General features: G+C 35.3%; 1 protein-coding gene across 1 annotated transcript; it reads left to right on the top strand.

Annotated features, from left to right (window-relative positions):
- Positions 1–757: 757 nt before the first annotated feature.
- LOC146000564 (uncharacterized) lies at positions 758–1714 on the top strand. The gene has a single exon (XM_083138313.1). The coding sequence runs from the start codon at positions 758–760 to the stop codon at positions 1712–1714; it is 957 nt and encodes a 318-aa protein (XP_082994439.1).
- Positions 1715–15867: the final 14153 nt, after the last annotated feature.

Raw genomic sequence — 15867 nt, 5'->3', positions numbered from 1 at the left:
CTGACTAGACCAGCGCGGCTCCTTGAATGAGTTTCATATTAAGATTATTTCAATAAATTTAATATATTTGCTTGTTTTTATGGATTTTCTTCACACTTAAAATGTCTCACTTATCATATACAAATAACCGTTGACAATTATTTTGTAACAAAGAAACAAAAGAAATGTAATTTTGTTCAATTTCTTTCATAAATAGCAGCTGCATTAGTAGTAATTAAACTAATTAATTAATTATAAGAAATATTAATTAATTATTATTATTATTAATTAATTAAAGTATAATAAAACAATGGTAATGTGAATTTGTAGAAAGTTTTCGAAATAACACCCCCCTTGATGAAATCCTGCGTACGCTACTGACCAGTAAAGATAATCACCACCAGAGTTCCAGTTACGAGCTAACTGTACATTGAAAAACCGAAATTTTCACTAACTTCCAGTTACGTGCTAACATGAACCTTAACTGAACATTGAAAAACCGGGCCTAAGTGATTCTAGTGCAATCTGTGAGTTTATATCATGCTTGCGAAGAACAGTAAGTACGCATGAGCACTTATTTATAAAAATAATTACAAATATTTGACTTATATACAGTAGTAGATGTATTTTCTAGTTAGTGAATGATAATGTAAACAAACGGGGTTGGACTCAGAATTGCCAACTCAATTTGGATTTTGTTGGCTCTAACCGCAGTGTTGCTAGGTCACCAAGTGTGATAAATTATTTTCTAACCGGACACTGACTCAACACCGATAAGATGGGGCTTTGTGGAAAATGTTCCAAAACGGTGGTGCGACAAGATATGTTTCAAAAGATTCAGTGTAAGACCTGCAATAATATTTATCACAGCGCCTGTGTGAATTTAAAGGAGGATGACATTAAATTTATGCGTTCTATGGAACAATCATGGATCTGCGATGTGTGTGTAAAATCTCGCCGAGGTAGTATTGGTGATGGAACACCCGTGGTTTCTGATGATCATCATCCTACCCATGATGAGATGTATCGTCTTTTGTTAGATATAAAGGAGGAAATAAATGTAATAAGGAGAAGTAATAAAACGGTGGAGGATGAGATTGGGAAATCACTGAATTTAGCTCATGAAAAATTAGACGAGAACGCCAATCTATTAAAGTGTCAAAGCGTTGAATTGAAGAAATGTATGGAGGTAATAGATGATTTAAGAAGCGAGAATGCCAGATTACAGAAGAAAATAGGAACTTTAGAATTACAGTTGGATGAACTGGACCAGTATGGTAGAAGGAACACTTTGGAAATACATGGGGTCCCAACTAGTGAAAACGAAAATGTAGTAAATATTGTTAAGAATGTAGGTCAGGCTTTGGATGTAAAACTTGAAGACAACATGATTGATTGTTGTCATAGATTGAAATCATCAAATCAAAATGTACCTGGTATAATAATTAAATTTGTAAAGAGGGACGTCAGAGATGAAGTTCTTCGTAGACGTAAAGTAAAAAGGACGTTACACTGTAGGGACCTCGGTCTGAATCAGGGGGGGCCTGTATATATTAATTGTAATTTAACACCGCTAAGGAGGAGTGTATTCAATGAGGCTAGAAAACTTAAAAATGAAAGAAATTATGCTTTTCTTTGGATTGACTGGGCAGGCAATATAAAACTTAGAAAAGCAGCTAATGACTCTCGGGTACATATACTTAAGTCAGTGCATGATGTTCGTGCTCTTGTTTAGAATGGCGAGGCATACAAATTTGTCATTTTATTATCAAAATGTTTGTGGCTTAAATACTAAACTAACGGATATGTATCTGAGTGTGTTAGCGAACAATTATGACATAATTGCCATAACTGAAACTTGGCTTACGGCTAATGTAACGGACTCTGAATTTAGCGATAATAGGTATGTAATTTTTCGTCAGGATAGAATGGATAAAAGGGGTGGAGGTGCTTTAATAGCTGTAAAAAGTAATTATTATGTAAGAAACATAGATGTTAATATTGAAAATGTTGAGATTGTATGCATTAAGATTGGACTTGAAATTTACTCTTTAATTGTAATTTGTGTATACTTCCCGCCAAAGTCAAATGTTATAGCTTATCAAACATTTTATGCATTTGTAGAAGATATGTTTAATATATGTAGCTGTAAAATTATAATAATTGGAGACTTTAATATTCCGTCTATTATTGAGTCGACTCATGATTTGACACAAGGAAATCAAATTGAAATGGAATTGCATAATTTTGTGTCTCTGACTGGTCTTGTTAGCATAAATAATATTAAAAATATCAATAATAGAACGCTTGATCTAGTATTAACGAACGTAGATAATTTACCGGAAGTTCGAATGTGTACGGATCCTCTCGTGAAGATTGATAGACATCATCCACCGTTAGAATTACATGTCAACACTTCTAATGCAAAAAGTAATATTAAAAACAGAACTACTAACATTCTTAATTTTCGGAAGGCGGACTTTTATAATATGTATAAAGACATTAAGGAAGTGAACTGGGATGCATTAGGTAACTTTGATGATCCAGATAAAGCTGTATCGTATTTTTACAAAATATTAAATGAAGTCATCACGAGACGAGTACCTAAAAAGAAACATAAGAAACGGTCTTATCCATGCTGGTTCACTCAAGAAATTATAAATGTGTTAAAGTCAAAGGAAAATTATAGGAAGAAAAAAAAAACATTCAGCTATTAATCTATTAAGATTTAAGGAGCTTCGTAAAGAATCAAAGAAGCTGATTAATGCTGCATATAGAGCATATATTAGTAACTCCGAAGAAGCTATTAAAACTAATCCAAAGTGCTTTTGGGATTTTATTAACAATAAGAAGAAAGGGAATACTCGAGTGAATACAATGACATATAAAGGTACGGTTCTTGATTCTAATCAGTCTATCGCAGACTCGTTTGCTGAATATTTTAGTAGTGTCTATGAAAAAGAGGATACAGAGCTGTTGGATATTGGTAATTTAACCATGGATGTGAGTCACTGTTTAGTTGTAATGGAGATCAAGGAGGATGAATGTAAACAGTCTATTCGGAAATTAAAATCAAGTAAATCTTGTGGGCCAGATGGAATACCCTCGTATGTATTTAAAGGTTGTGGTGAGTGGTTATGTTATCCTTTATGTAAAATTTATAATCTGATTTTAAATTCGGGTAAGTTTCCTACTTTATGGAAGATAAGTAAAGTTTGTCCCATATTAAAATCTTGTAACCCTAGTGACATCACAAATTATAGACCGATTTCATTAATATCTGTACCTGCTAAAATATTCGAACAAATACTCTACAATAAAATATTTTTCCATGTTAAACCCTATTTATCTTCTTGTCAACATGGATTTATACCGAGAAGATCTACTGTAACTAATCTCGTTACCTATACTCAATATATCGCTGAGGCAGTTAATCAAAATCAAGCAGTAGATGTAATTTACACTGACTTTGCAAAAGCGTTTGATAAGCTAAATCACCGCATCCTTTTACAAAAATTGGTACAGTTCGGTTTCTCGGATGATTTAGTTGCTTTATTTCAGTCTTACATATTGAATAGAGAGCAGTATGTTCTTTATAATGCTTGTTCATCGAGTACATATATTAGTCATTCGGGTGTTCCACAGGGATCCAATCTTGGTCCCTTATTGTTCTTATTATATATTAATGACTTACCTTCTGTTGTTAATTACTCAAAGTGTCTCTTATACGCAGATGATTTAAAACTCTACAAGAATATTGTAAAATTTAAGGATCTTACAGAATTACAGTCCGATTTGAGTGAATGCCATCAATGGTGTATAAGAAATAAGCTCTATTTTAATGTTGCTAAATGCTTTTCCATAACATTTACAAGAATTTCATCTCCATTTTTATTTAATTATACTATTGGTAATGTGGGTCTTCAGAGAGTCAATATAATTAAAGATTTAGGAATAATTCTGGATTCTAAACTAACTTACAAGAACCATGTTGATAAACTAGTAGTTAATGGTTTCAAAACTCTGGGATTTATATTTAGAAACACAAAGGAAATGCAGTGTAGTAAAGCCTTAACAGTTGTGTATAATGCTCTGGTGAGGAGTAAATTGGAATACGCTAATGTAATCTGGAGTCCTTACTTCCAATTATATATTGATAAACTCGAACGAATCCAGAATAAATTTTTAAGATATCTGTTCTTTAAAAAATACAAAAAATCGTCTTATGTGTTAAGAATACCTTATAATATGCTACTAACTGAGTTTGAATTTTCCTCTTTGAAAACTAGATCTGATATTGCAAAGCATATTTTATTATATAAAGTTGTTAATGGTCTAACCGAAACAGAAGAAGTTTTGCAAAGATTAAACTTCTGTACTAAACCTCAATCATTAAGATTGCGTCAACCGTTTATATGCACTTTTTCCAAAAATTTGGTCCATCAGAATTCTGTGGTCATCAGTATGTGTAGACTACATAATAATATTGTTAAGGATAAAATTGATGTAGATTTTGCATTCCCTTACGCAAAGTACATATCAGTAATAATGGGCTACTATTCAAGACAAAGTTAAGATGTAACGATAAATGGTATTTAATTTTCTTATTTTTATGTTGTGTATTGTATGTATTGAATTGCACTTAACGTTATGGATTTGTATATTATCTTTTATGTTTATGTTTATATGTTCGATAATCTGAAAAATATCAAAATGAGAGTTGGGTGTTTATCTCTTTTGCTTAGTGCGGGTTTTAATATGGAGTTTCGTTATACTGTTTGAAGTCTGAAGCTTCAGCTTCATGTATATTGGTACTATAGTATTATTCTAATTTTATAATTTTTATTTTGCTGTATTAGTTGTATTATGTTTGTCGGTGGGTATATTGTATTGTATTTGTATTGTATTTTTTATCTTTTTATTTTCTTTTTTCTTTTTTTGTGTTGCATAATGTGAGTATTGTTGTAATATCCCATTGTAATTGGAGCATTGCTCTGTTATGGGATTGCTTATAAATAAATAAATAAATAAATAAATAAATGGTACACCCATTCATTTGAGGCTGGGTGAACCCCAGAGCCGCTTTATGCGGGGAAAACGCAGGAAAGAATTAAGACCTTAGATCACCCACATTTTAAAAATCCAATCATGTATCACACACCTACAACGTTAAACATATGAAGTCAAGCCTTCATTTCTTTCCTAAGAGTTTTCATAAAGTATAATAATAAGTCTAATATAAAATTAGTGTTTAACTGTGGTCGAGTGAGATATCCTTTTTTGGTTAATAGTATAATAAAATTATTTATTTTATAGTTTGATGTTTTACTTAGGAATATATTAATTTTCAATTTACCGTTGCTACGTAATGACGGGAGGAGGGGGGGGGGTTTCGAGAGGGAGCGGCATCTGCCGCTACCTCCCAGGGCGACAAAATTACTAGCGCCGGCCCTGGTGTACACTGTATATAACACACCTTATTACTGACTCCTTGGCCCTGGATGTACAGGGTCAAGGAAAACAAAGAAATGAGCATAATTTTCTCTACGGAGAAGATATTGAACCTAAACCAAAAAGAACACAAATAATAAACTCGACAATGTACATTGATGAGATTTAGTAAATCATTTAATGAAGTGACTAATCGCAAAGGACATAATCAGCTCAGATCCTATTACTTCTTCATGGTATGTGACGTAAAGTTCCCGCCCAACCGTTTGACGGCGTTAGTGGCTATCACATATCCTTTTCCACAGCCTGTTGTACACATCCTCATCTAGACATTGTTCTTGTTCTGGTGTTTAATATCTGCATACTGCAACACTGTCGTTTTGTCATTTCACGTGACTTTACATTGAAGTGATGGATTCACTTGGCCGGTCACACGTCATCGCAAGCAAAAACTTCAACCGTTACCATGGTTTTGGGCCAGGGCTGTATTTAGCTACTAACACGTCGCAACAAGCAGGTTGTTGATTTTTGTAGCGTTCGATCAATTTTTATTGTATTTTTGTACTTGTAGACTGCAATCATGTCTAATTGTGCTGTAGCAAGCTATGAAAACTATAACTAGAAAACTAAAGGAACTGTCATAAAATATCATAGATTTCCAGTCGATAATTGCGTAAGCAAACAGTTGATTCATGCTTGTAGACGAAATGTAAAAAATGCAAGTGTGCAGTGCCAATTATTGTGAAGAAGACTATGTGCGAGATCTAAAAGCAGAAGTTCTGTATTTTCCACAAAAGAACGTGCTGAAGCCAACTGCAGTGCCATCGCTAAAATTACACCCAATTACTTTAGTACCAAATAATCGAGGAAATGGTGTATTTCTCCTAAACACTTATCTTCACAATATGATTCGCTTGTGGGACGTGTTGATAAGGTTTGCAGAGATGTACGCTACGAAAGATATGCAATAAGGAGACGTGCCCTAAACAAGCTAAAGACTATGCTGCCAGAAAATAGAAAAATATATAGACGAAGGTATATGCACAAACTGCAAGCAATGGTTTCTTTGTTGGAAAACATGTTCAATCGTTTACAAAGGAGAAACACACGTCTGCATAATGAAGCAAATAAATTAAAGATTACAAACAACCTGTATCAACCTGCTTTAACTGAATAAAGAAGTTCAAAATCTACAACGTAACCTAACCGACAGTACCAAAAAAAGTTATCAATATCTTGAAAATGTGTTCAACTAGTGCGAAGTACGTAGTGAGCCTAACTGATTTCTTATGTACATTTTATGTAAGTCGGATTTATAATTATTAACAATTTCATTTAACACAGACCGATGTTGATTGTGATTTGTATGTTCACATTATTGTGAAAAACGTTGTCGGAAATGGGCATTTCGAAGATCGCCTACTAACTTTCACGCTATTCGAAATGAAATTCACTTAGTACATCTTCAATTCGAGTTACATAGCGTTGTATGCACGATGGTAAATATTGCATGAGTGAATATTACACCCATCATTGAAATTTTTGCAACTTTGTTCAATTTTGGTATTTCACAAATATATTGTGAATAATTTTGTACCCTTGTACTCAGTATAAACCAATGGATGTTACATTATTTCTTTGTAGTACATTTCTGTCAAAAAGAGCAAGATCTAAGATTAGTGTAATGCAAGTTACTTCGTTAATGTACAAATGTGTGTCGCATATCAGCCTTGGAGTATATTTTCCGGTTATACAACTCAGACACACATGGAAATGGAAATGGAAAATCTGCGGACAAAGTCCTTTAACGAATAATGATTCGTACAGTTGCACGGTCAATCATTGTGAAGTTCATGTAACTTTTCTCCTTTATTGTTTAATTAAACTAAGATATTTTCATCGATATTCTCAAAGCGTTTCATTTACCGTGTGATCATAAATCTATTTCTATAGGCTTGAATTAGTAGGTTAAGACATTTAAGTTTGATGTTCCTAGCACTCATCAAGTATTTCGAGTAGGTTAACTTAGTTAAATTAATACTTGTACACTTTGGCTCGTCTTCTGCACGCGTTTGTATGTAAAGTTCTTAATACGAAAAATACTTTTTAGAACTATGACAACGTTAACTTGCAGCCAAATTTGAACCAGAGAAATTAAAAATAGCTGCAAATTACAAACTGGAATTGCCTTTTCAAAGTCTGAAACTACTATCTTACAAACTATTTCGTCATTCTTCCTCTACATAAAACTTTCCAAAAAATTTTTGCATGTGGAACTTTGATCCGTACGTAAATTATTGTACAGTAAATAAATATTTGAAGAAGGTTGGGAATTCTTTCGAATTTAGAGTAAGTTTCAAATGCAGAGTAAAATTTTATCTAGATTGTATATGGCTTCTTTCACTTGATAATTTCAAAAATAAAGTTACATTATGGAGAATGGTAAAGATTGTATTTTAAGTATATCAGTATAATTTTAATACTTTCTGATGTTATGTAAAATTTGAAATGTTCCTGGAAATGATCGCAACGTTCTGAATGAATAAGAAGGAACTATTCAGTCAGAAAACTAAATATTAGGCTTTTGTACTGCGTTGTATAAATGTTGTAAATAGATTATACCGGGCTACTATCGGATTAAAAATTACGGATATTCAAGTTTGGACTCCAATTAAAAGTTAATCAGTAGAACCACATAAAAACGAGTTACATCAAAATTCAGCTTATTCAATTCTGTGTCAATCTATAGTTACCAATTTATTTTTGATTATGCCTTCTATTTTTTTCATCGTGAGAACAAAATAGGATTATTTTTTAGTTTGGCAAACTATCGCTCTCTTTGAGATTCTATAAATAAAGAACTGGTGTTTTTTATTTATAGATTATATATTATATAATTTATATATTTATTATCCAAACTCTAATATCCATAATTTATAATCCGATAGTACTCCTGTGACGTTCTGTGAGGCCCGTAGTACCTCGGAGGCCTCTGTCGATCTCCTTGGCGTAGTGGTTTAGCACATCGCGCTTCGACGCCAGGGGTCCCGGATTCGAATCCAATCGGGTAAGACATTGATTTGTCCTTAATGAGAAAATTAAGAATTTAGTAAATGTGATAGTTTTTATGTGAAAACAAATATTGATTGATTGATTTGCTTCATTTTACTTCGCTTCTTGTGCAACTTTTGGCTAATTTGCGAAGATAGGGATGAGTGATGAAATGATGAATGAACACTCACAAACATCCTTGCCCAAGCCAGGATTCGAACCCAAACCTCTGGCGTTGAAGTGCGATGTGCTAACCACTACGCCAAGGAGTCCGGCTTGTGGAAACAAAGAAAGAGATCGAACGGGGGGGGACTACCTTTTATGGGTTTTCCTTTCTTATTTAAAAAAAGACAGAAAATAAAAAATAAACCAAATCTGTCAATCAATTCTTTCTTTGTAACTCTTTCACTATGCAATTCTTCTTTAGCATGCAACGTTTCTTAATAAAATCATAATACGATTTCTGAAATGATGAAATCTGAAATTCTAATGAGAACACGGACAACCTTCTTTGTAATATATCGATCAGGTTTCAGAAACATGAATTTTTACAATACGTTTGCATGTGCAATTTTCCCTCTTTTAAAAGTAGCATGTTTTAATTATGTTACTAATCATTAAAGGAATACCTCAATACCATCCCGAAGTATGATAATTAATATTTACCCCTCAAAGTAATGAAACACTTTCCCTCTCTGAAACTCGCATAGAAATGATAGCGGCCGTTTGCTTCGGCCAAGCCCCGAACGAACATAACCGAAGGGGCACCGAGCATAACCGATCCTCCCACATGACGTCACGCGCTCGTGCATGATCGGCAATTTTCGGATGGCGCTACCTTATATATTAAGTTACCTTGATAAGGCCTACTATTCTATACAAGAAAGAATTCCAAAGGAATGTTGGTTTAAACAGATTCAACTCTCCCGGAGTTCCCTCACAACTATAATGCGCTGCAGGTTAAATCACACTATCGCCGCAGCTCACCTGTACAAGAAGAATTTAGTGACTTCACCAGTTTGTTTGTGCAATGAATATACTGCAACTCCAAACCACATTATATTTCAATGCAAACTTTATGAAACTTACAGAGAACCATTTTTACAGGAATTGTACAGGAGTGGACATCAAGCACCACTGACACTGCCTTGTTTACTGACTTCACCTTCATCCTCGGTAATCTATATTCTTACAAAATATCTTAATAAGTCTAATATAATTCTGTAAAAGTGTGATGAAATTTGGAAACTATTTATTATGAAAGGAATAATTGTGAGTAAATATTATGTGCATACATGTATATAATACCAATTGATAAATTGTTAACTGGTGCATGTATTTTGTCCACAACCAATAAATATTTTATATATATATATATATAAAAAAAGTATCCAATCTATCAATCAGGTCATTTAACATTTTGACACACTGTTCCAATGAATGAGGGATAGCCATTTCACATTTTTGCAATAAGTTGTTGCAATTTTGCAATGTGTTCAGAGAAACTTGAGATCAATTCTACTACAAAATGGTCCAAAAGTGTACAACGAAGGTTTACCTTGTAATAATCAATTGTATTCTCAGCTGGTGCATTAGACCTCCCCGATGGCGTAGTGGTAGCGTTGTCGCCTTGTAATCAAGGGATACCGGGTTCGATATCCGGTGGAGGTACATAGTGGTTCAGATCCCAGTTTAAGCTGTAGGTCCAGTCCGAATTAGCCATACAGTGCATAAAGTGGACTTATAACACCAATTCAATCAGCTGGTGTATTATTCCTTGAGATTTGACGACTGGATGTTATAGGTCTCTTATTTCTTCATCATAGTGTCTAAGTAAGTAGTTTCTCTGCTTTGGAATACATTTCATTAAAGTTCTCAGAAATCTCTCTTATTATTATTTTTTAATATCTCTTTAAGAATACTGACATGTTCACAGTACGTGGACAGTTCATCTCTTGAGGTGCGCAACATAATCTTGTACTGCATGAAAGCAATTTGGTTAGAACAAGTAGGGATATTTCAACTTAGTGTTGATACTTTTCTGACCATCTTATGTCAAATAACTTGAGAATGTTACGGTGTTTCCCTGATTTTCTTGCACTGCCTATTTAAAAACAAAATCCCTTTAAGAAGACTCGAGGAAAAAATATAACTAATTTGACAGTCCCAATGCAGTTTCTTATCACAGAAATTCCGAAACTATCAGGAAATTGCAAACATTTGGCTTGCAGTCCCATCTGGTGTGTGGAATTACATAATGTTCTTGCCATCCCTATCCCGTGTTATACGTCTCTAATTTTTTGGAGATTAAAATAAGTGCGAAGATATTTTTATGAACAAGCTGATAGAACAGGTAATCTGGTAATTATACTGGACCTAAGGGGGGGGGAGTGGTTGGACCCGTTGAACCCCCCCTTAAATACACCCATGTGTATTGCCCACAAACTTAAATTGATCTTTGTCAGTAGGATCCATGAGTATTGCCCTGCAAATTGTCCATGACTATTTTGATTAATTTTTCTCTTATATCCTATGTGTTTTTAAGCAATGGATTTTTATGTATGCTGGTGCAGAAGTTGTCAACAGCTTGTTTTGAGTTTTCTTTTAATTCTTGAAGCTCTTATTGCGTCAAATAAAGTGCACGAACACGGTGATGGACAATTTGCACGGTAATACTCATGGATCCCACTCTACCATTCGTTCCATAAGTTTGATTTTCACTCGTGGTAATAAATCAGTATACATCAGAAGCGTGCGGTAAGGAAAGGCGGGGCAAGCGCCGCTTGCGTTGTTTTTAAAAACACTTTTGATATCTTAAGTCCGTGTTTTTCAATGCCTTTATATACCTTAGAATGGAATTTATTTACTATAAGATATTTACATTACAGAATTTTCATTTCCCCTATTTCCTGTTCTATTGGCTTGAAACATAAACCGGCTGCACCCTTGACGACGTTGGGCGATGCGGCAAGATTGACCGCGTTAGAAGAAGAGGGCTGCTCGCCTTTCTCCCCGCTTTTCGAGTGACTTATGCAGTTCTTGCATGATCACTGTCCATTCCCGTTCACGAAGAAAAAAGGCCGAGGGCAAGCAACACCAAGACCGCATCTGTCTTTGGCAAGGGTGTTGGAAAGAATTCGTCCACACGGGCCACAAGTGTTGCTAACTTCCAGAATTTTCTGCGCATCTGTAGCACCACCTCACGCGGTACGATTTTCATGTTTGAAACTCTATAGTAATTAACAAATTACATTATGAAGCTAGCCAGTGATCACCAGTCGTGTGCTATTTATAAGAAATAAAATCACAGCCGGTACTTGAACATATCCGTCGTGTAGTCAGTTACTCGGAAATATGGACGGTATGTAACACTGCAACTGCAGGTAGGGTGAAACGGAAGAAGCGTGGGTGCTGGGATGCGTGTTGTTTTTTACTGTGATATTGTGCTGTGTTTTTCTGTTCTTCGTGTAGTGTTTTTGTACCTGATGTAAAAGTATGATTCTACATTGAAAATTTCCGCCATGGTTGACATACCAGACGAGCCATCGATTTGCAGTGTTGCAGGTAAGGACTTGATTATTAGGGGCCTTCTTTCAAAACCATTCACTTCGAGAACATAAGGTGAAAGGTTGGAGCTTGTGAACCATGAGCGACCGTGTCCTGAATTGTTCATAAGAACCAAACCAACTAAGAAAGATGGGAAAGTTTTCATTAGGCAGTTTAAAACATCTCAGTACAACAATATTATCTGGTTATGTGGCAGCAATGATCTTAATAAATTATTTTTTTCGCCATGCGTTTTATTCAGTAAAAATGTAGGACCATGGAACTCAGTGGCGTGCCCAAGGGAGGGGGGGGGTTGATGTGGGTTTTCGCCAAGTATTCCTAAAAAAGAACGTCAAAAGTAGGAAAATGACAAAATGAGGGCTGACTACCAAGAAAAAGTATACATAACACCTCCCTTTCGAAAATCCTGAGCACGCCACTGATGGAACTGTACAGGCTACGGTGAGTGACTTGAGCAATTTTTATAATGCAGTGCAAAGACATGAACGTTCGCAGAATCACATCTGCGCTTGCATTCAGTAACTGAAGACAAGTCATGATTCATAATTCTAGCCAAGTAAGAAACCGAAACCCGTCCGTTTATTTAATATCAAAACTTTATGCTAATAGGATGTTTCTTATTTTCAGGGTTAAAGAAGAACGTAATTTAATTTATAGTTGCCCTCAAATGTCAGGTAAATCATAATTTTCTTCATGGTTGGAATTTAAAAGTTATATCGAAAGGCTGTTTTCCTTCTTTAAAAACCGTGCAGCGAAGATTTGATTTTACGGTATGTATGCACATCACACACTCAAGCCCGATACGTCACCATTAAGCACATTATTGTAAATGGGGATGTGTCTAGGCCTATATTATATTTGAAATTGTTATAATTAACCGAAACGAAAAATTCACCCATCGCTTGCCTATCACGAAAGGTCACGGCACGCCCCTGGTATACATTAATCTATTTAAACTTATGAGTTGTAAATCTCTGGCCTGTTTAGCATATAAGTGTACTCGATCATTTCCTACGTTAATATTATGTGCTTTAACATGACTGAATTGTACAATGTTCCTCTTGCAAGTAAATTGAACTTGTTGAATAATTAAAATATATTAAGATATGATTGATGACATAATTTGGAATAAGATGTAGATAATGCTTGGTTCAATATCAAGTAAATGGTATAACAATCAAAAACTCCAATAACTTTTTCGAATATAATATCATAAAAAATGTGAACCGTGAAAATCATACAATTTTTCAGGAGAGGTCACTTCCTCTATGCTCGATCTATGTCGCCTTCTTTCAGTGACGTGCACTGAGAAGTAGCTAGTCTAGCAGAGATAGATTAATCAATCCCTCATCTCTAATTATTTTCAAATCACAATATTTATTGTCTTGTTAAAGCCACAGTTCATATGCAACACTTTCTTTTTCACCCGCTTCTCCTCCCTCGGTGTGACAAAACTGGCCTAGCTCGCTCTTCTTCCGCCTTAGCAGTTCCAGGTAGAAACGGGTTTCCGAAGGAAAAGGGTAGATTTCTGCCTCTACCTCCCTTGTCCTCCCCCCCCCCCCCCGCAATGGTTAAAAAGCCTGTGCTTTCAGGTCCCCCAGTCTATCTCCTATAGGACAGATAGGGGATCGGTTTCCCTTCCATTTCTTTGTAAATCCTCTAAAGAACTCAAGGGAAAATTTTATCTGTATTTACAGAATCCTTTCCACGTTATACAATATGTATGTACAGTATGGGCTGTAGTTTTATTATTTATGAAATGGGAACGTGTTATGTGCAGACAATAATGTTTCTTTATTTTTTTCTTCTTTCAAATATGGAATATATAATGAATGATATACAAATATTTGCTCAGGCTCCCTCTCGCTCTCGTTTTAGTAGTGTTTTATTTAAATATACTAATCTCTTGGCCTCCAATAAAAAAATGGGTAAACTAAACTGTCGTAAATACAGACGTATTTATTTGGGCAAGAGAACGCGCGTTCTAATTGTTGTTGGTTTGGTTTATTTTACTTCGCTTTTCTGCCACATTTGGTTATCGCGAAAAGAGGATGAGTGATGATGTGATGAAATTAATGAAGGGACCTCGAATAATCCAGGCCGGAATTCGAACCCGTGATGAGCGTGCATTCTTTTTCCTGTGTTGTACTCTGCAGTGAATAATGAAATAATTTGAAATAAAAATGTATCTCAGAACTCAAGAAGCCAAATGAATATTATTGAAGAAACTACAAAAAAGTGTGTTTTGTTATCTGTTTTCTTTCTATGCATAAAGTGTACTTAAAACGACAAATCAACAAACCGTGAGGGAGTGGTTATCACAGCGCGCAACGACACCAGGAGTTCCGGGTTCGAACCCCGACCCGGGGCAGGGTGTTCTTTGTGTTTGTCCATTCATTAATTTTATCGCACCATCTTCGCAATTAACCAAATGTGACAAAAAAGCGACGCTAAGTAACAAAAATCAAATCAAATCATTGATTGATTGCTTCATTTGGTTTATTTTACTTCGCTTTTCCGCCATCTAATTGATGAAGGGACACACCGAGCCGAGATTCGAACCCAGGATCTCTGGCTTAGCAGTCAAATAAAATATTTTTTTATTTTCGAATGGCGGTGGGGGTTACGTGTACTTTTTTTAATACTCATCATTTTGCAATCTTTTCCTGTTATTGACGTTCTATTTTTAGGAATTCTGGGCCCTAAAGGGGGAGGGGTATAACCCACACCAATCCCCCTTTGATCACGCCACTGATTGCTACTGCAGGGGCGTAACTAGGCTGGGGCAGCCGGTGCGATGCCCCTGGCCCCCCGAGGTAAAGGGGCCCCGAAACAGTGTTGTATCAGTGTTGCCACATGAAGGGAAATTTCCCTTTTGCAGGGAAATTCGGACTGAAGTTTTAGCCAAAAGGGATTTGTATTTCTCTTAAATTTATTGTACGTCGCTTTTCTGTATCTTCGGATAATTGTAACGATTAGCCTTAACCATTTAATGGATTCCTGTTACATCTGACCAGAAAGCGATGAAGCTTACATGTATGTGAAAAATTTGTGCAACATTTTTTTATTCATACGATCATGGACCAACGGAAATTTTACTACTATTACCACTGCTAATAATAATAATAATAATAATTATTATTATTATTATTATTATTATTATATAATTGTTTAGGTGAAGGGAAAAAATGGTCCAACAGGAAAATTTTGCCCCTTGGAAAGAGAAATTGTACCCTCAGATTGTGGCAACACTGGTCTGTCTAACCTATTTCTAATCCGTGCTTCTAGCGGATACAGTGTTGCCACATGAAGGGAAACTTCCCTTTTTGAAGGGAATTTTGGAACTAATTTTAAGTGAAGAGGGAAAAGGGAAATTCGATGAAAAATAGCTAATATTCAGGGAAATTTTAAGACAGACTGAACATTAATTATATTAAACATTATAACAGATTCCAGTTTCGAAAATGAGAACTTATTACTTTTTATATTTTGTAGTATACTTTGTTCTGAGAGGAAGGGTGGAATTTGGGTTGACCCACATCTGGCTACCGTTTGGGGCCGGAGGTCTTTAGCCATTCACCCTTATGGGAGTGGGAGTCTGAGGGTATTGTTTATTTAAGCTTTCCCCGGTTCTCTGAATTTTACCTGAAACACTACACGTGCAAACCATAAAGTTATCTTTGTCGCAAACCTATCTTTACGTCAGTCTTCATTGGACACTGGTTGGGTGGGTTATTCATCATGTGCGAGTGTTTGGTGGAAGGCTGTGCCCGGGAGAACAAGGGAAGCAAAGGAAACTATCTGCAGCTCCAGAATATA

The sequence above is a fragment of the Lepisma saccharinum genome, chromosome 16 (assembly GCF_977018435.1).
Source record: "Lepisma saccharinum chromosome 16, izLepSacc3.1, whole genome shotgun sequence".
Lineage (NCBI taxonomy): Eukaryota > Metazoa > Arthropoda > Insecta > Zygentoma > Lepismatidae > Lepisma > Lepisma saccharinum.
This window is presented reverse-complemented; position numbering and strand designations above follow the sequence as displayed.

Excerpts from the sequence above, each read along its gene's own strand:
- LOC146000564 (XM_083138313.1), top strand. The coding sequence starts at position 758 with ATGGGGCTTTGTGGAAAATGTTCCAAAACGGTGGTGCGACAAGATATG.